The sequence below is a fragment of the Vipera berus genome (genome assembly GCF_964194415.1).
Source record: "Vipera berus genome assembly, chromosome: 16".
In the NCBI taxonomy this organism is placed as follows: Eukaryota; Metazoa; Chordata; class Lepidosauria; order Squamata; family Viperidae; genus Vipera; species Vipera berus.
This window is the reverse complement of record NC_138219.1, coordinates 1,840,255-1,861,443: the sequence shown is the minus strand read 5'-3', so window position 1 is coordinate 1,861,443 and position 21,189 is coordinate 1,840,255. Positions and strand designations below refer to the sequence as shown.

General features: G+C 49.0%; 1 protein-coding gene across 1 annotated transcript in view; it reads right to left on the bottom strand.

Moving 5' to 3' along the window:
* COPA (COPI coat complex subunit alpha) overlaps window positions 1-21,189 on the bottom strand; it is a 48,459-nt gene that overhangs the window by 10,570 nt on the left and 16,700 nt on the right. The window contains exons 11-25 of the mRNA XM_081340271.1: window positions 20,658-20,808; window positions 17,474-17,540; window positions 15,316-15,391; window positions 12,141-12,223; window positions 10,598-10,737; window positions 8,885-8,970; window positions 7,181-7,319; window positions 6,713-6,875; window positions 5,567-5,713; window positions 3,573-3,762; window positions 2,293-2,388; window positions 2,080-2,168; window positions 1,198-1,321; window positions 1,003-1,092; window positions 154-263 (exon numbers count right to left, since the gene is read on the bottom strand). Of these exons, the coding sequence (XP_081196397.1) occupies window positions 154-263; window positions 1,003-1,092; window positions 1,198-1,321; window positions 2,080-2,168; window positions 2,293-2,388; window positions 3,573-3,762; window positions 5,567-5,713; window positions 6,713-6,875; window positions 7,181-7,319; window positions 8,885-8,970; window positions 10,598-10,737; window positions 12,141-12,223; window positions 15,316-15,391; window positions 17,474-17,540; window positions 20,658-20,808 (1,751 nt within the window). The remainder of the gene's footprint in view (window positions 1-153; window positions 264-1,002; window positions 1,093-1,197; window positions 1,322-2,079; window positions 2,169-2,292; window positions 2,389-3,572; window positions 3,763-5,566; window positions 5,714-6,712; window positions 6,876-7,180; window positions 7,320-8,884; window positions 8,971-10,597; window positions 10,738-12,140; window positions 12,224-15,315; window positions 15,392-17,473; window positions 17,541-20,657; window positions 20,809-21,189) is intronic.

The window sequence follows — 21,189 nt, the reverse complement described above, 5'->3', positions numbered from 1 at the left end:
CTGCCCTGGCTCTTGGGGAAGATGGGAATTGTAGTCCGAACCCTCGAAGAGGAAGGAAGGCTTGAAGAGGCAGGAGGGTTTTTAAGACAATCCACTAAGATCTCTATCTTAAGTGATCCAAACGCCACAGTCGTACAAACCAGGTTAATTTACCAGTTCCGGAGGAAGATCCAGGTCTTCCTCAACCTCCCATCCGCCTCCTTCCTCCTGGCCTTTGGCCAAGCCGTCCTCTCCGAAGCCTTCTCCGGCATCGACAAAGCCGTCTGAATGGAAAAAGGAAGGGGCTTTTTATTAATTAAGGGCTCCATTTCTGCAGTGAAACAGATTTACGCTAAAGGAGAATTCTCGACCGTTTCTCCTTTGGAAAATACACTTTTAAAAGAACTAGCTCGGCGTTTCTCAAGCTCGGCCACTTTCAGACGGGTGGACTTCCGACTCCCAGAATTCCCCAGCAAGCTCAGAATTCTGGGAGTTGAAGTCCGCCCAACTAAAAGGGGCTGAGCTTGAGAAACGCCGAGCTAGATAAGTCAAAAGATTTATTTATTTATTTATTTTATTTTAATCCCATTTATATCCCGCCCTTCTCCAAAGACTCAGGGCGGCTTACAATTTAAGCACAAATCAATGTGCTTAGCAATAGCCTTCATTCTTTGTATATGCCTGCTTATTAGGGCTTTCGCCCCCCCAAGCGGCATTATTACAAAGTCAGCTTATTGCCCCCAACAATCTGGGTCCTCATTTTACCTACCTCGGAAGGATGGAAGGCTGAGTCAACCTTGAGCCTGGTGGGACTCGAACCTGCACTAATTGCAGGCAGCTGGTGTTACTTAAGGAGGCATTAGCCCAGTTAAGATCCCAGTTAAAAGACAGAGTAATTAACAAACAGCCATTGGCAGAAGAAGAAATGCACTTTGCACATGTGCAGATGCCCCGGCCATATTTTGGCACAGTACAGGGCCGGAATTTAGGCTCCCTTCCCCGAGACTTGGCCCTCTCCCTCACCTTCGTCCAGCTGCAGCTCTGCGTCTTCTCCCCAGCCTTCCGTGCCAACGGTGTCCATATCAATGTCGGCCGCCAAGGCGCCTCCTTTGCCTGCAGAGAAGGAGCAGTGAAAAGCCAAACGCGGCCACAGCCCCCCCCAGCCCACGAGCTGCCGGTGCCCCGCAAGGACTGGGCGAGGGGGCTGGCCCTCCTGACCTTTGCTGGCGATGGTGCCCTCGAAGAAGCCCTTGGAGACAGTCAGCAGAGGCCAGTTGGTATCCAAGGGCATGATGGGGGCCGGTGGCTGCAGCAAGCGGGCGTTGGGGTCAATCTCTGGAATCTGAAAGGAGGGAGGTGAGAACATTCAGAGCCCCTGGAGGGGATACCCATCTCCAGCAAATAGGTAGTCCCTGACTTACGACTGGTCGCTTAGCGACTGTTTCAAGTTATGACAGAGGCCCCCTCCCAAAGATACAGCTGTCCTCGCCTGCAATTGAGCCCAAAATTTGTTGCAAAGTGAGTTTTGCTCCACTATGTGACCTTCCTTGCTGCAATTTTTAAGTGAATCATTGCAGTTGTTAAGTTAGTAATATGGTTGTTAAGTGAATCTGGCTTTGCTGGCCGGAAGGTTGCAAAAGAGGATCGTGAGAGCCTGCGGATGCTGCGACGGTCGGAAGTGTGAAAAACAGTCATAAGTCATTTTTTTCCAGAGCTGTTGCAGCTACCGCGTTTCCCCCAAAATAAGTCTTTGCTTTTTCTCGGACAAGCTGACATACATTCTTATTGGGCTGGCTCTCCTGCCCTGCTTTCTGCTGCTTCCTGTGGTGACACAGCAAAGGCAGGAGCCCTGTCAGCTTCTCGGAGAACAGTATGAGGCCACTCTCTCTTTTACACACACACACACAGAGAGAGAAAGAGAGAGAGAGAGAGAGAGAGAGAGAGAGAGAGAGAGAGAGAGAGAGAGAGAGAAGGGAAGCGCAAGTGCCTCTCTCTGTCTCTGTAAATGGCAGAGGACTGGAAGCCGCAGGAGAAGGCTGAAAGAGCTGCATGCGGCTCCAGAGCCTTCCGGCTTCCCTGACTCTCCATCCCCCAACTCACCACCTCCTTCTCGGGGTCAAAGGTCTCCTTCAGGTTCTCGGCTTCCTCCTCCAGGCCGTGGGTAGCAGCGGTGAGGTAGGCCAGCGACTCTGCAGGGGAAGCCAGCAAGAAGCGGGAGGCAAAGAATGAGGGAGGACTGTCGGCGGGAGGGGCCTGGGGATAGCCGGGAAGCTCTGGGGCGAGGAGCCCAATCAGGACTGCCGGCTTACTTACTCTGTCCACAGTTCTTCAGGATCCTCACCCTTTCGGCCACATCGCCCAGGTAGAGGGCGTTCTGGTAGTGGCCGCTCATGTCCTTCCGGATCTCCGCTGCAAGGGAACACAGATCTCGGGAGTCCTGCCTGCCCCAACCAGAGCCCATTTGGCCCCCTTGGGACAAGGCTGCCCGTCTTCCACTTCCTGCTCTGGTCCATGCCCTCCTTGCCCTCTCCCAGCCTGGGCAAGGTGAGCCAGGCCTCTGTCTTTCAGGAGTGGGCATCCTGATGGTCTGACACGCCTTGCAAATAGCCATAGCCCTCTTGGACGTATGTCCTTCTTCATAAATAAAATAAATAAAATAAATAAACCTTTACTGTCAAAGTACAACATGTGTACATTGAGATTAGCTGAGCCTCCCCTCGTGCTCCCTCCCCCCAACACACATTGACAACAAACCCCCCATCCTACCACACCATGTGAACCAACTACACCACACACCGGCCTCCCAAGTCAATTCTGCATAAGTTCACAGAGATTATATCCCTTTTAAAAGCCTAACAGCCCACGGATAAAAGCTGTTTTTCAGCCTGTTGGTACGGCTGGCTATACTCCTATATCTCCTACCGGATGGTAGGAGAGTAAAGAAATACCATCCAGGGTGTGAGTCATCCCTGAGAATCTTCCTCACTCTTCCAAGGCAACGAGCCCTAGCGAGGTCATCCAGTGGTGTCAGGGAACAGCCCACAATGTCTTTTGCTGTGCTCACTACCCTCTGGCGCTTCACAGCCCTTTCTAAGCGATTTACAGTCAGCCTATTGTCCCCCCTGCCAAACAATCTGCGTTCTCATGGAAGGCTGAGCCAACATTGAACCAGTCAGGATCGAACTGCTGGCAGTCGGCAGAATTAGCCTGCAGTACTGCATTCTAACCACTGCGCCACCAGGGCTCTTAACAAAGGCGGCACAAAATACCTGGACGGCATGGAATCTCCCAGGTTCTCAGTACAGCCAGCTGGGCGGATAGCACTGCCCGTTACTGCCATACATTATAACGGTGTTTCTCAAAGCCACTCGAAGATAGGTGGGCTTCCAACTCCCAGAATTCTCCATTCCCAAAATGTGACGGCCGGGGAATTCTGGGAGTCGGAAGTCCACCTGTCTTCGAGTGGCCAAGGTTGAAAAACATCGCATTATAACCCCCGTGCAACTAAACCCCTCCCCCTTCCAAATGTCCAGTCCACGTGGCCAGTTGGAAGGGGCGTCGCAAGGCACGGCAGGATTCGCGCTGAAGCTCACCGATCTTCATCATCTTGCGCAGCTTCTCCAGGTTGCCCGTGATCAGGTAGAGGAAGGAGAGCCTGTCGAAGTTCTTGGTGCGCTGGTAGCACATCTCCACGATCTGGTGGTTCCCTTGCAGCAGAGCCACCTCCCCCAGCTTCTCCCAGCAGTTCTTGTCGTCCAGAGCCTTGGCTGCCTCCAGGGCGATCTGAGGGGACACAGAGGACGCCTTGGGCGGGGAAGCTGCGAGCGCTGAGACCCCCCCTCTCCTTGCTAAAGTCATGCCCCCCCCAGGATTAAAAAAAAATGAACTTGGGGTGACATGGCTGCAGTTCAGCTTGCTTCCCCCTTCCCCCTCACAGCCTGGCAATGGTGGGAATGGCTTGGAACATGGGAGGGGGGGCGCAAAGGAACGCAAAGGCGGCCGGCTCGGAGCCCGAGACGACACCAGCCTCCCCGGGCCGTTTGCTGGCAAGGCCCGCCAGACGAAGAGTCCATTTCCCAAATGAAATGAATGCAGCTGATTGGACGGTAAAGAAAAAAACCAGGGAGAAGGCCAGGGGGAAAGGGAAAGTTAACTATGCTATTTGCGCTTCAAAATATCGAAATTGGTTTCGCTATTGGTTTCGTTCTGTAACCATGTTGGTTTAATAAATTATACTCTTGGAGGGGAAAAAAATGTGCCAGGAGCCTTTTTTTACGGCACAAACCAAGTGAGACAGCCGACATTATCTGAGTGGTGGTAGTGAAGAAGGCAGCGGTTTTAGGACAAGCAAAATCTCCTTTCCTCCCTTTTCCTTTTTTATTCCTCCCTCCCTCCCTCCCCTTCCCCTCCCTTCCCCTTCTTTCTTTCTCTTTCTTTCTTTCTGTATGGATAAACAGCTCACATACAAGACTAGTTGATGTTCAACTCAACCATACGATGAGATTAATTACTGGGTGCATAAAATCTACACCTATTCACCGGCTACCAGTTCTTAGCCACATACTTCCCCCGCACTTACGACGACAAGAAGCTCTCATCCTGCTAAACTCCTCTCTACCCATTCATGCCTACACCTCTGTTCTCTTAAGATGTCGATTAAAGTCAAGAAATCCACCACTCCTCACAGCGCTTAAGCTGCTGGCCGAACATCAGAGCACCACACAAAAGTGGATGGAAGCATGGAGTAGCTATGCCTCCCAAGATATTTCTGAGCATATTAATCCTAATAGTATACCTCCAGGATTTAATCTACCCCGACACATATGGGTGACTTACAATAGAATTAGAACGACTCACGGGGTGTGTGCCGATTCTCTGTATAAATGGGGAGACACCTTCAGCGCAATGTGATTGCGGGGATCCCCGACAGACTATCCAACATATAGTGAGGGAATGCACTAATAGAAGATACCCAGGAGATTTTAAGGACTTCCTCTGCGTAACAACGGCAGCTACTGACTGGATCTCCAAACTCGACATTAAACTCTGAAATGTTATTTCTTTTTTCCTCTTAGGTTTTATAATTGCTTCTTTTTTTAAAAAAAATTGTTTTACCTGTTCTAACTTGTAAATCTGAAGTGCTTTTAATTCTGTGTGTGACCAGCCATACGCTAAATAAATAAATAAATTTCCTTTCTCTTTCTTTCTCTTTCCTTCTTTTTCTCTTTCCTTCTTTTTTCTTTTTCTTTCCCTCCCTCCCTCCCTCCCTCTCCTTCCTTCGTCTGATCCAAAGTCACTCAGCCACCTTTCTTGCCTATGGCAGGACTAGAACTCACAGCCTCCTGCTTTTTAGCCTGGTGGGTTAACCTGGAGACAAACCGGCTCCCCAATACCATAAAAACAGAGATATAAAAAACAATGATAAAAGCAGATTAAAATTAAACCGTTATCATTTGCTTGCACAAGCCCCAAAGCGGAACGCTGCCCACCCCAAGGACCTCGATGGAATGGGAGCCCGCTGCCTTTTGGCGGCTGCCAGCCGCTCTCTTCCCGGAAGAGGCCCAGAGGACCAGGGCCCAGAACCCACCTCGATGTTGCCACATTCCAGGGCCAGGCTGAAGCGCGTCTTCTCGTCCTTCACGAAATGCAGAGCCACTTCGGGGTAGCCCTTCTTCTGCAGGTAGGCGATGATGGACTGGCCCACGAGCTTGGCGTTGCGCACCATATGCAGGACCTCCGGAGTGGGGAAAAAAAGTATATCTAGGTTTAGATTTTCCATTTCGCTCTATATTTCGTCTAATAAACGTGGGCATGTCGTGAGAATGGCCGATGGTCGAAAGATTCCGAAAGATCTCCTGTGTGGAGAACTAGTGCAGGAAAAGCGCCCCAGAGGGAGACCAGAGCTGCGATATATAAGGATATCTGCAAGAGGGATCTAAAGGCCTTCTCCGATTCGAAGAGACACTTGCGCGGCAGGCGGAGGCAAAGAGGCAGTTCCGGAACCAGCAAAATCTGGGGGCTGGACAGGGGATGGATTGTACCTGCCCTCAGTGTGGAAGGGACCGCCACTCTCGCATTGGCCTCTTTAGCCACACCAGACGCTGCTTTAGGACCCCTTTCCAGAGCACGATACCATAGTCCCTTGAGACTGAAGGATGCCAATGAATGAATGAAACTGGGGTCATAGGTGGGTTATCTGAAGATCCATCTTCGCTTCAAATGGCTTAATAAAGCAAAAGTCAAAACAGAACTTTTTCTCCCAAATTAGGCAAATTAGATGATTAAAAGAAGTTTGATCAAGAAACCAGGAATGGACCTTTTTTGCTGTGTGAAATCAGTTCTAAAATAAATCCCTGGTTTGGCATGTGGTACAGGGATTTAAAATCCTTAATTCTAATGATATCATCACTTCCAAAAGGTCTCCCTTCAATGCAGCGGTTCTCAACCTGAGCAAGTTTTAAGATGTGTGGACTGCAACACCCAGAATTCCTAGCTGGCTGGGGAATTCTGGGAGTTGGAAGTCCACACATCTTAAACTTGCCCAGGTTGCGAAACGCTGCTTTAACGTATTAAGTTACATTCTTTGTTAGACTTAAGGAGTCTAACGTGGTTCACTAAAGTTGTTTTTTCTCACAACCGTGTGAGTCACTTTGGGAGCCAAAGAGTCCCATGGAAAGACAACGTGGTGGGCAAAGGCAAATTCTACACAACCGTCAATCCTTCCCCAACCCACCTCATCGTACTTCCGGTTGATCAGGGCCAGCTTGAATTTGAACTCCGTGGGGTCGATGGTGAGGACACGAGGCCGGCATTCCCGGTCAAGGCAATAGACGTTGTTGCCCTTCACACGGGTCACGTAGATGGGCAAGTCAAGCGTGCGGATGATCCCGTGGTCCCTAGAGGGAGGGAGGGAAGACATAGCTTGATGGGGAGAGAGAGGAAGGACAATTTCTCCCAGGAGGGAATCGAGGCACAGTCACTGAATCATAAGAACTTAGAGGTCTTCCTAGTCCAAGCTCCTACCGGAGGCAGATCTTATACCAGCGTGGCCACTTGGAAGGAGCTAAGGTGGAAGACAATGCTTTGGAAGACCTGAGAGGAAGGCAGCCTGGTGTGTGTGTGTGTGTGTGTGTCCGTGTGTGTGTGTGTGTGTGTGTGTCCGTGTGTGTCTGTGTGTGCACTCTTTGCACAGGGCACCTACCCGGTGGTGACGGCGTATTTGATGTGGTTGCTCGTGGTGTAAATGAAGACACCGCTCTCATCCCAGGCGCCGCTCTTGACTCGGATGTTCTCGTGGATGTTGCACAGGGACTCCAGTTTTCGGTTGCAGATCATGATGGCTGGGGGAGGAAAAAACCCCACCCCGGAGACAGAGCTCATTCCCAAGAGCTAATCACCACCTGAAGCCAAGCATCTGACACGCCCAAAGCTACCTTCGCCATCTGTGGCTCTCCAGAGCTTTCAGCCGGCTTGCCTGAGAATTCTCCAGGCCGGACCCTCCGGATGGGAAGGCAGATCCCCAGCCACTTACAGAGCAGAGAACAAATAGGATCCAACCAAGGCGAGTATGTTTTATTTATTCATCAAAATTATAACCACCCATCTCCCTAGAGCAGGTTTGATCTAATTATACCATGTTTCCCTGAAGACCTGGTCTTAGTATTGTTTTTCCCTCCAAAATAGGTGATGGCGAACCTTTTAGAGACCGAGTGCCCAAACTGCAACCCCAAACCCGCTTATGTATCGTCAGGTGCCAGGTGGGCGTGGTCCATTGGGTGGGCGTGGCCCATTGGGTGGGCGTGGCTGCATTGCTAAAGGCAGACTGGGTGGGACTAAAAAGTTCAATCAATCAATTCCAACTTTGCGAGAACTTTTTTTTCCTGTGAGAAGAAATCGATTGATTGAACTTTTTTTTTTTGCACACGGCGGCCACGGCCTAAGCTAAGAGGTTTTATAAAACCCAGCTGAAGGCCAAGGAGTGGGGCGACAGTGCGTGTGCCCACAGAGAGGGCTCTGCATGCCACCTGTGGCACCCGTGCCATAGCTTCGCCGCCACAGCACTAGGTCTCATTTTCGGGGGCTGTCTTACCCGCTTACACCTGTCGCGCTACTGCCTGAGTTCTGAGGCCACTCGCATCTGCTCACGGCAGGACGATGGCCACATGGCGTCCTGACACGAGCAGTGGCACTGGTGTGACGCACCGCTTGGCCTCTTGTTGCGAGCAGTGGCACTAGAGCCATGCGCCATGTGGCCTCCTGCCGCAAGCGGCCGCCAGCAACCAGAAGAGGTGGGCCAGTGGCCATGCAGGCCCCTGCTGGACAGGGCTGGTGTTGGTTTTGGTGCCGCCGCGAGGCGAGGCAGGTGTCGGGGCGTGTGGGAGGCCTGGTTGAGGGGCCCTGAGGTAAGCGGGTGCAGGGCGCGTGGGGCAGCTCCACCCCCCCACCCCTGCCCTAGCTTGATTTTTACATGTGCACCTCACCCCACCTCATGCAACCAGACAGTGGGTCGGAGTGGGTGGGGTCTTAACTAGGGCTTAATTAGGCAAATATGTAAAAATCAAGCTAGGGCTTATTTTCGGGATACGTCTTATTTTGGGGGGGACACGGTAGCGTCTTCCAATATTTGAGAGGCCGCCACAGAAAAGAGGCGGACAAGAAACATCGGATGAAAACTGATCAACGAGAGAAGCAACCTGGAACTAAGGAGGAATTTCCCGGAACTATTACAACTGTCTCCAGAAGTTGTGGCTGCTCCATCATTGGAGGTTTTCCAGAAGAGGCTCGACAGCCATTTGTCAAAAAGGGTCTCCTGCTTGAGTAGGGGGCTGGACCAGAAGACCTCCAAAGTCCCTTCCAACTCTGTGGTTCTACAGGCTGCTGAGAAGCAGACAAAGCCTCCGCTTACCGTGCTTCGCCAGGAGAGCCACATGGGACATGTCTGCTGACCAGATGACATATTTCACCTTGGAGATCTTCACTGAAGCCAGAGTCCTGCAAGGTCAGAAGAGGCTCAATTCAGGTCTCTCTCCATTTTTGCCTTACCAGCAGAGGCAAAGAACATCTCTGTCCTTACTACTCTGAAGACAATCTTGAGCCTCGAGCAGCTAAATTCTGCTTCTGCTTACAATAAACTTTTTCTGTTACTCTCTCCTGAGTGCTGACAGGGGCCCTGGCCAGGTTTTACACTCAAATGCAAGCTTTGCTGGTATGACAAAAATCACAAAATTGAACGTGTTCTATACCCACTGCAATAGAGGGTCGATGACAATTCGCCGTGGCCAACTCGCCACGGCCAACTTGCCGTGGGATGAGAGTTACACTAATATCGAAGAAAGGGTGGAATAGAATCATTAAAGAAAAGGTGCCAAAAGAGGGACAGAATGGAATGTGAATGACAAAAAAATAATAATTTATTTTAAATAATTAAATTGAATTGTTAAGTTGCCCCGGGGCGAGTTGCCCCATTACCTGCAATATATGCTGGTGAAACATGGAAGTGTACAACCCAAGGCGATTAAATAATTAAATGTTTTCCAACAAGGCGGCTTCAGAAGAATCCACTGCGTCTCCTAGCATGAGCCCCCCTCACTAATGGATTACAAAAATCAGATTTGGACCACGTAGTGCAAACTATGAACAGACGTTGAATGTGGCTTGTTGGCTGTTATCTTCACGCAGGCCTAAAGACCGGCATCCAAAAATTGCAGGAGGTCAGGGGTAGGCAACCTTGGCTCTTTTATGACTCGTGGACTTCAACTCCCAGAATTCCTGAGCCAGCATGGCTCAGCATAGAAACCTCTCCCTTTCCCCTCAGCATGGCTGGCTCAGGAATTCTGGGAGCTGAAGTCCACGAGTCATAAAAGAGCCAAGGTTGCCTACCCCTGGGCTAGGCAAAACCATTCAGCGCAGCTCATGGTCTCTTCTAACTTAGGCCAGCCCAGCCCAGCCTGCCCCCGAGGGGAAAGGGAGGGGAAAGGAAGAGGTTTCCAAGCTGAGCCATGTTGGCTCAGGAATTCTGGGAGTTGAAGTCCACGAGTCATAAAAGAGCCAAGGTTGCCTACCCCTGGTCTAGGTTAAGTGAATCACTGGAGTGGCTAAGTTAGTAACCCGGTTGTTCAGTGAATCTGGCTTCTCCACTGACCGTGCTTGTCAAAAAAGGGGATCACGTGACCCTGGGGTCACTGCAACCGTCATAAATACGAGTCGGTTGCCAAGCGTCTGAACTTTGATCACATGACCCTGGGCACGCTGCAAGGCTCCTACGTGTGAAACAGTGGTCATAAGTCACTTTTTCTAGTTCTGCTGTAAGTTTGCATGGTCACTAAATGAATTGTTGTGAGCTGAGGACTACCCCCATTGAGAAAATTTGGCAGCAAAGTCTTTGGGCTTTAGGATGGTGCTGTTGATCCACCCCAGTGTTTTCTCAACCGTGGCGACTTTTAAGATAGGTGGACTTCAACTCCCAGAATTCCCCAGCCAGCTCTGCTGGGAGACAAAGTCCACCTATCTTAAAAGTCGCCACGGTTGAGAAAACACTGGGCTCCCCACCCCCTTTTATATCCACCTTGCTGCCAAAAACAGCTTGACTACCGGGCCGCACGTCCCTTGAAGGCCTCACCGCTTCTGCTGAACGTCGAAGAGGGTGATGGAATCGGCATCCCTCAGCAACAGGTTCCCGGTGCCGGCGTAGAAAATCTCGTCGCAGTTGGGCACTTGGACCTTCTTGGTGATTTCGTTCTTCAGGTTCTTGATGAGGATCTGCCACGGTTGGAGCAGAGGAAGCAGGTGGGGAGGGCTGACACGTGGCAGGGACAGAAAGGTACAAGCGGGACCAAACTCCCTGGCGCACGAGACCCTGGTGTCACGTTTCCGACGTAGGGGCTTTTCAAGTGACTTTGTTTGCATTGTTTACCTTAAAAGTCCTTTATTCAGCCTAATACACCAGCAAATGCTTGCTCGAAGCAAGCTGGAATCTGAAATCTCCGCCCCGCCCCTTGCACAATATATTAAAACACAATTCTCCGCCTTTCTAATTTTGTCACTAATCATATTCTCCAATTAATTTAAAGAATCAGTTTCCCTTCCGTTAGAACAGGGCTTTTCAACCAGTGGTACGGGGACCACCTGTGGTACATTGGCACCTGGCAGGTGGTACGCGACCATCCTAGAGAAGTGGTAGCGGAGGAGGGGAACGGCAGCACCGCAGAAGCCTGAGCGAGAGACGGCTGGAGCTGCAGGGCTGTCAGAACTCAGCGGAAGCGCCAGGATCAGCGCCAGGATCCAGCTGGAGCTTGGCGCTGATCCTGGCGCTTCTGAGCCCAGAAGGCAGGTCTCTTGCTCGGCTGTGGTTTGGGGGGCACTTTTTTCAGTGCCATTGTAACTTTGAACAGTCACTAAGCGAACTGTTAAGTCAAGGACTACCTGTACTTCATCACTTTTTTCCTTTTTTTTTTGGTCATCAAGTTTTTGACCCCTTGCTAGGCGACTGATGGTACTCGGATGTTGCCCTATCCTAAAAGTGGTACGATGGGTGCAAGGCCTTATCTTCTTTAGTTAGAGATGGCCTTGAAGGTACAATCCTCCTCCTCCCCACTCCCAACCTTAAACTCAATCTCTTAAAGCAATACACAAGTTTAACACATGAAATGGCTACTTCTTCCATCTCTTGTCAAGCAAGAACATTCAATCTTAGCAGCGTTCACACCTGGAGCACAAACTCAGCACAACAAAAGACAACAGCCAGACAGGCAGCCCTCGACTTACAACCATGACTGGGGCCAGTATTTTCCATTGCTAAGAAGCAAGGCTACGGGAGTCGTGCCCCATTTTAGGACCTTTCTCGCCACGGGTGTTCAGGGAATCACTGCAGTTGTTAAATTAAGTCACAGGGTCGTTAAGCGAATCTGGCTTTCCCCGTTGACTTTGCTTGCCAGAAGGTCGCAAAAGGGGATCACGCGACCCCGGGAGTCACTCAGCCATCGTAGGTATGAGTCAGTTGCCGAGTGTCCGAATTTTGATCGTGTGACCCTGGGGATGCTGCAACGGTCACGGGTTTGAAAACTACTTTTCCGGTGCCGTTGTAACTTTGAACAGCTGTAAATTGAGGAGCACCTGTACTTGGGCCCAAGAGGAAGGCTGCGTTAACACTTGCCAGGCCTTACCGAGTGCATCCGATCCAAGACGGCAAAGCGGTTCCGAGCGACCCACACGGCTGTCAGCCCCGAGGAGCGCTTCCCTTCCGGAGCTGGAAAAGCAAGCCAGGAGCAGGCGGTCACCCCACGTTTGGCCCCGGCTGCCTCCACCCTCCCTCCGCCCTCTTCAGTGGCCACCCACCCCCCACCCCCCCACGGCCTCTCGCCCGCTTGGAGTCTTAAAGTGGGGACCACAGGGAGAAGTTCTGAGGAGGAAGCCTTCCTGCCTGCCTTCCTCTCTCCTTCCTTATTTCCTTTCCCCTTCCTTCCTTCCTTCCTTTCCTCCCTTCCTTCCTATTTATTTCCTTTCCTTCCTTCCTTCCTTCCTTCCTCTTTCTTCTTTCCTAGCTTCTCTTCCTTCCTTCCTCGTCACTTTCTCCTTCCTTCCTTTCCCTTTCCTTCCTTATTTTCTTTCTTCCTTCCTCCCCTCCCTTCTCTTCCTCCCTTCCTCTTTATTTCCTTTTCCTTCCTTCCTTCCTTCCTTCCTTCCTTCCTTCCTTCCTTCCTTCCTTCCTTCCTTCCTCTTTATTTCCTTTCCCCTTCCTTCCTTCCTCCTTCTTTCCTTTCCCTTTCCTTCTTTCCTTCCTCCCTTTCCTTCCCCCTTCCTTCTTCCTCCCGCAGTCGCTCTCTTTCTTCCTTTTCTTTTCTATCCCACCTTTGTTGCTTTTACTAACAATTCAAGGTGACAAACATATCCAATACTCCCCCTCCTCCTATTTACCCCACCACAGCAACCCTGCGAGGTGGGAGGGGCAACCTCGGCAACTTGAAGACCCCAGAATTCTTTCCCAGAATTCCCCAGCCAGCATGGGAATCCAAAGTGAGCTTCTCTCCATCCTTACAAGCTACATTTTAGCCGCTGGGGCCTCGCTCCGAAGCACCTTGCAAAATCTGAGCGGGGAGCCGCTCTGTCAGCAAAGCCCCCCCTGAGTGACAGGATCAGCATTTAATTGTGCGCATGCAAAATGGAGGCAGAGGTTCGGGTGCGTCGGCATGTGTGAGTGCTCTCTGCGAAATGAATCAGCTGACCTGCGAGATTTCCACCATCAGCTGCTCTAAGGAAGCTGGTGACTGCTTTCCCTTAAAAAAACTACTTTTGAAAGGATGCAACTAATTTCCCTTGAAAAAATCCCTAGAAAGCTACATACAGATGGAGTGTTAACAACTGATTTAATACAGGTAGTCCTCGACTTACAACAGTTCATTTAGTGACTGTTCAAAGTTACAACGGCACAGAAAAATGTGACTTATGACCGTTTTTCAATTACGACCTTTGCAGCATCCCCGTGGTCGTATGATCAAAATTCAGATGCTTGGCAACTGCTTCATAGTTATGACGGTCACAGCGTCCCGGGGTCATGTGGTCCCCTTTTGTGATCTTCTGACCAGCAAAATCAATGGGGAAGCCAGATTCACTTAACAACCGGGTTACTAACTTATCAATTGGTGTGATTCACTTAACAAACGAGGCAAGAAAGGTTGTAAAATAGGGCAAAACTCACTTAACAACTGCCTCACTTAACAACAGAAATTTGAGCTCAATTATGGTCGTACGTTGAGGACTACCTTTATTTATTTATAAACTTCCCTGGTTGAGATTTGGGGTCCTTCAAATTGCTAGAGAGAGACCCAAAGAGCAGGCCTCTTTTCCAAGGGGGAAGGAGCTGGCATCTGCACGGCTTGAATCCGGCCAAACATTCACATCATGCGTGTCACAATTGCAGGAGAGGGGTGAGGTTCAAAATCACTCTCAAATCCTGTGCCAGAGGGCCCAGTGGCCTGTGAGCAAGGCCAACGTGTAAAAATTAAAAGGTTTTATGGTTTCACATAAAGAAGTGCGGGGGGGGGGGGGAGAGAAGGACTTCGGTAAAATAATAAAATAAAATAAAATAAAAATAAAAATAGATTTTATGTGTTCAGAGATAGAGATAGAGATATAGATAGATAGATAGATAGATAGATAGATAGATAGATAGATAGATAGATAGATAGATAGATAGATAGATAGATAGATAGATAGATAGATAGATAGATAGATAGAAATATAGATAGAAATATAGATAGATAGATAGATAGATAGATAGATAGATAGATAGATAGATAGATAGATAGATAGATATAGATACATAGATATAAATAGTTATATAGATGGATAGAAAGTTATATAGATGGATAGATAGATATAGATGATAGACAGATAGAGATAGATAGAGATAGATAGATAGATAGATATAGATAGATAGATAGATAGATAGATAGATAGATAGATAGATAGATGATAGAGATAGATAGAAGATGAGAAAAGGACTTCAGTAATCAAAATTAATAAAATAAAATAGATGTGCCCTCACAGAGAGAGAGAGAGAGAGAGAGAGAGAGAGAGAGAGAGAGAGAGAGAGGTAAGGTGGGACAAGGAGTTGGGTAAAACAAAATAAAACGAGGTGTTGTTCAGAGAGACGGGGGGGTGGGGTTGGGTGGGGAAGGACCTCAGTAAAAATAAAATAAAATAAAAGCTTTGTGCCTTCACGGAGAGATAGGGAGAAAGAGAGAGAGAGAGAGAAGATGGGAGAAGGACTTTAGTGCCCCTCCTTACTGGCCAAGGACGGCTGTTGGCATGACTAGATTTTATAAATCTGAGGAAGGGGAGGGGGGGGAAGAGCTTGGCCCCCGCCACAGCAGCGTTTCCTGCGCTGATGTCAGAGGCAGGGGGGACCCAGGTGGGAGGGGAACTCCCTGGTGGAATGGCGTGCTGATCAGGCAGACGCTCCAGCAACCCATTTTGATTTGCAGACCACGCAGGTTTGATCTGGAACCTGCCAATAAAGACTGGGCACTTTTACAGCTGCTTCCAAAGCATCCAGCCCCGCCTGGGAGAGATTTGTGGCCGGGCGAAGAAATACCGTCGAGGGAAGTCGGCCAACCGAACATTTGCCTGCTGGGTGACAAGGCAGGACGGATCGTTGCTAATAACTGATTTATAAAATATATATTTCCCCTCGTAAAAAAACAAAGAGATGGGCATGAATTTTTCACATCCGATGGGCTGCCAATCTCATTTGGGCTCCCCGGGATCTGGGGGGGGGGCGGAGGAAAAGCTTCAGCGGGGGAGGGGGGGAATGAACGGCGTGGCACAGACCAAGCTCACCATCTGGGTTCTGGGAATCGGCATCCTTGGGAATGGTGTAGAGGTCGTAGGTGCTGTTCTCCAGGTTACTTGGCCTCTGCGGAGAGAAAACGTTGTCGGTGAATTCACTTTATTGGGTTGGGACAGGGGTAGGCAACCTTGGCTCTTTTTTGACTCGTGGACTTCAACTCCCAGAATTCCTCAGCCAGCATAGCTAGCTGAGGAATTCTGGGAGTTGAAGTCCACGAGCCATAAAAGAGCCAAGGTTGCCTACCCCTGGGTTAGGAGTATCTATCTCCGGTGAGGATTTTAAATATTTTTATGCTGTTTCTTTGAAACAAGACGGGCAAGGAAATGAATTTCATAAATGACTAAAATAAGTAAGGGTGACTCTCCATGCAGGTTTCAGAGGAAGAGGGCTGAGTGGAGCAGCATTCCCAGGGCTGGTTCCCAATCTTGCCTATTTCCGCAATGAATTTATTATCCATGTTTTGCAGGAAAAAAATCCGCTTGGATTTGAGAATGAAAGTCGCATGAGTTTTGAAAACCGGGGGTATTGGGGGGGGGGGGGAATCTCAAATCTTCAAAAAGCCTTAAGCCCATCCAGTATTTCTCAAGCTCAGCAACTTTAAAATGGGTTTTAAAGTCAAGTTGAAATCCACCCCCTTAAAAGTTGCTGAGCTGGAGAAACGCTGCAGAAAATGGGTTAAAAAAACAACCCTTAACAAGGATTAGTAAGCAAATCCAGGTAGTCCTTGACTCACACCCATTTCTTCAGTGGCCATTCAGTGTTGCATCATCAGTGGAATAAGTGACTTATGACCCTTTTTCCACACTTAACGACCATTGCAGCATCCCCATCATCACATGATCACAATTTGGACAGTTGGCAACTGGCATGTATTGATGACGGCTTTTCCGGCCTGCTTCGGACAAGCAAAGTCAATGGGGAAACCAGATTCACTTTTAACAGCCACGTTACTAACAACTGCAATGGTTCATGTAACTGTGGTAACAACAGTCATAAAATAGGGCAAAACCGATTTAACCATCGTCTCGCTTAGCGCCATAGATTTTGGGCTGAATTGTGGTCGTAAGCTGAGGACTACTTGTCCTGCACAAGCGTTCTTCTCTAGGCCGGAGTCCTCTGAATGGGATGGACTACAACTCCCAGGATTCCAGGCCAAGCCTCTGCAAGGGTCAGAGGCAGGTTCGGTCGGGAAGAATGCCGTCGCAGGGCAGAGAAAAATGCAACAACTCGGGGGCTGCTTTTGTGACTGACGAGACGAGGAGGGAAGAGGGACGGAACAGAAGGAACAGGAATCAGACAGGTAGTCCTCGACTTATGATTGGTTGCTTCAAAGTTACGATGGATCCCCAAAACGGGTACTTGTGGCCTGGATTCAAAGTTCAGGTGGCTCCTGCGGTCACGACTGCATGTTGAGCACTCGGCAATTCATTTGCAGCCACTTGCGGCCATTTCTAACCTTTCTGCCGGAAAGTGGATCTTTTCCAGTTTCCGGCAAAAAAAAAAAAGGTCCTAGTGAACACTTTAGAACTGTGGTGCTTCCTTAATGCAAAAAATAAAAAATAAAAATAATAATAAAACAAATAAATTGAACACAGTGATGTGATGACCCACTTAACGACTGCTGGGCTCAGTTATGGTCCTAAGCCTAGGACAGGGGTAGGCAACCTTGGCTCTTTTATGACTGGTGGACTTCAACTCCCAGAATTCCTGAGACAGCCATGCTGAGGAGAAAGGGAGAGGTTTCCAAGCTGAGCCATGCTGGCTCAGGAATTCTGGGAGTTGAAGTCCACAAGTCATGAAGGGGCCATAGTTTCCCCATGCTGGCTCAGGAATTCTGGGAGTTGAAGTCCGCAAGTCATAAAAGAGCCAAGGTTGCCTACCCCTGGCCTAGGACTACCTAGACCGCAAATGCAGAACGAGAGAGAAGACTAGACTTCCACGTCTGGACAGAGATTTTTCCCATCTACCTGCAAGCAGCCACGTCCTCTGCCACCCCTACATGAAGGAAGATGACTTCCACCGTGTGGCTTCTGGCCGAGACAGCTGTGGAAGGCAGCAGGCCCCCCCCCACACACAGCTGCTCTGTCCCCTTGCCTTCCCTGACAGACCTCCCCCCCAATCTAGTCCAGCTGGGCGTCTCCCACCTACCGTGCAAAGGAGCACAGCGTTCTCCGCAGGGTTGTAGGACATGTTGAAGACGGGGAACTTGGAGCCGCTGCAGGAGAGAGAGAGAGAGAGAGAGGAGAGGAAGGTCAGGAGTGGAGCCGGCTCTGAGTGGCAGCCCAGGCAGCGAGAGAGACAAGTCAGAAGAAGGAGCCAAAGTGCCCAGGAGCCCTAAGGCTCTGCCCCAGCACAGCTCAGCATGGCGTGGCTGGTGCCCACCAACCGCAATCCTTCAACTATCGGAGGAACTGTAGACTTTCCACGACTAAATTACAACGTCGGACACATTCTGGTGAGAGAGAGTCCGAAAACCCGGAAGGCCAAACCGCTCGGTCCTGGATGGGATCCTGCAACATCATCCTGGCCAGCACGTAGATCTGCCTTCGTTGGTGAATGCCTTTCACTTTCCGTTCTTTAACCTGAAAACTATTTTTTCTTTCACAGATGTAATGGATGGCAGGTCAACTGGGTCGCAAACAGATATAGCAGCTTGTAAATTCTGGACCTGCTTCGCAAGGTGGGAAGCTCCTCTGTTGCAATAGATTTTGCCAGTGTTCAAGTAGGGCGGATGATGTGTGTTTTAGTCTTTTGTTCTTTTTAATTCACTTTTTTTTAACGTTCTTGTCTAGTTTTGTTTTGCCTCTGTTAAATTACTTTTTTTTTCCTTTGGAGTGTGTATTTTAATTTTCTGAATAAAATAAAAAATGATTTAAAAAAAGAAGAAAAGAATAGGATTTGGCCCGTCCCACCCAGCCAGCAGAAGGGGACTGCCATGGACCCCGTCGGTGAAGGAATTCCGGCTGATGGGTTTTTTTCTGCCACGCTCCCACTCTCTGGAACATCGTGCCCCCCCCCGAGGTGAGATCTGCCCCCATCCTCTCGGCCTTCCAGAAGGGCCCAAAGATTTGGCTCTGCCAGCTGGCCTGAAATCACCACGGGGACGGGTCACTCTGGAGGGGATTAATAGCCCAAGACCCCAGTCACCCGCTAGGCAGATCCCTCCCTCCCGTCTCATCTGTTGTCAACGTTAACACAGTGTTGCTGCTAATATTTATGGCTTAAAATGCTCTAATGTTTAAAATGTTTCGTCTTGTTTTTAATTTGTAAGCAGCCTAGAATCGTCTCTAGGCAAGAGGGGCAGCATAAAAGTTTAATAGACCAGCAAGTCATAAATCGGCACTCAATGATATACTGGCGATTATTGGGGACCACCACCCAAAGAAAATGCTGAGAAGGGAAGGAGGGTAAAGCTGCCGGGCTGAAAACCGGCACTGAAAGAGCGTCTCCTCCTTGGCCAGGGAAGAGAAGGGGGGGCACGGAGCCAGACTGGAGCCTCAGCTGGGTTCCCATCTGCCTACTAGAGCCGCTTAAGCATCTGCTCTTCCTCCAGCCTGCCCCCCCCCCAGCTCCCGTCCCCTCAGGGTTTCTGCAGCAACGCAGAGATGAAAAGGTTCAGCAGGAGATATATATATATATATATGCATATATGTATGTGCGTGTGTGTGTATGTATATGTATATATATATGTATATATATATATATGTGTGTGCGTGTGTATACACACACACACACAGAATAAATTTGGATTGCTGACAAAGAATTAAAGAGAGACTGATATAGCTATTTCATTTTATTTCAATTGTTTATTTATATTATTTATATATTATATTATATTATTTATTTATATTAAATTGTTTATTTAATACAAACAATTGTTGCAGTTGCGACTGCTGCCTGTGGATGGCCCTAGTTTGGGCTGATACAGGCAAAAGATTTCACCCGTATTTGGGTCGACGAGGTGCTCAAAACACTCACACACAGGCATATATATATATACCTATATATATATACATATATATATATATATATATATATATATATATATATATATATATATATATATATATATATATATATATACATACATACATACATACATACATATATATATATATATATATATGTATGTATGCATGCGTGTATGTATGTATATATACATATATACATACACACATCTATCTATCTATCATCTATCTATCTATCTATCTATCATCTATCTCTATAGCTATAGAGATAGATATATACGGTATATAGATACACACACACACACACACACACACACACACACACACACACACTAAAGAGGGTTTTCTTTCTTTCCCCTAAAGGACGAATTAGAAATTCTGGAATTTTTGCATTTGGGAGGAACAGTGTGGATTCTCCGGATAGCGCCTCACGGATCGTGTGCAGAGGAGGGAGACAAAGAGAGGTTAGGGGTCAGATGCTAACGTCCTAAGTCACTTTTTCCAGTGCCGCTGAACTGCAAAAACCCTCACCCTAACCCAGTCCTTAAACAAATGGTTGTAAGCTGAGTTCACGACCATCACTCAGTGGCCGTTGGAAGTTACGATGGGTCCTCCCAAAAGGAGGACATCAACACTGCACAGCACCGTTGTCTGCGTTTAACTTTTTTTTTCTCTCTCTCTCTAATCCTTCCTCCTCCTGGAAGAAAATGTCTGAATTCCAGGCTCGCCTCTATTGTATGGCTATTTTTGTGTGTTCGCCAATCAAAAGTGGAATATAGGTAGTCCTCGACTTACGGTTACAATTGAGCCCAAATGTTATGTTGCTCAGTCAGACATTTGTTAAATGAGCTTTGTCCCATTTTACGACTTTTCTTGCCACGCTTGTTAAGTGAATCACTGCAGTCGTTAAGTTAGTGACATGGCTGTTAAGTGAATCTGGCTTCCCCCACTGACTTTGCCCGTCAGAAGGTCACAAAAGGGGATCACGTGACCCCAGGAGGCTGCGACCGTCGTAAATGTGAGTCAGCTGCCAAGCGTCTGAATTCTCATCATGTGACCTTGGGGATGCTACCATGGCTGTGTGAAAAATGGTCACAAGTCACTTTTCCCAGTGTCGTCGTAACTGAAGGGTCACTAAGCAAACTGTTATAAGTCGAGGACTACCTGCACACTATATCCCAGCAGTTTGGAACTCTACTCATCCGCTACTCATTCAAGGTGCAAGGATGGTCCTAGGCAAGTATGAGGAGTGGAAAAGAAAAGGGGGGGGAAGCCCCAGAGAGCCTTGAGGTCAGGGAATCCCCCTCCTCTGTACTAAATGGAAGACCCCCCCATGAAGGAAGGAAAGACCCCCCCCGCCTCACCTTCTCAACTGCATGACGGCCACATCTTTGGAGCTGTTGAAGTCCAGCTGGCGGAGGAAGCGGTCCTTGACGTAGTAGAGCATGTTGCCGTGCACGGCGTAAGCCGGCCTCTCGCGTTCCAGCTTGAAGACGATCATCCCTCCATCGTGGCCTGGGGAAGAAAGGAGCAGAGACTTTCCAGAAGGGCAGCTGCACCCAGTTTGGGCAAAGAACATCAACTTCATGACCCCCTTGAACCAGGCCTGTGGACTCCTTGGGGCTCTCTCGAGTTTGGTGGTTTTCTTGCAGACATGTCATTACCCAAATTAGGCAAACTGACCAGTGCTAGGAGGGAAATGGAGTTTGGTCTCCGACAACCAAGCGGTAAACACCACCCCGAACAAGGAGACACCAAATCTAATAAGCAGCTGAACAGTAAATCACAGCCTAACCAAGGAGCCGCCAAGAACAGTCCCGCCAACACCGATCGGGCAGAGGAAGCCCCCCTCCCTTCGAGCACTGAAGGGGTTCCCGAGTTTGGCAATGAAACATC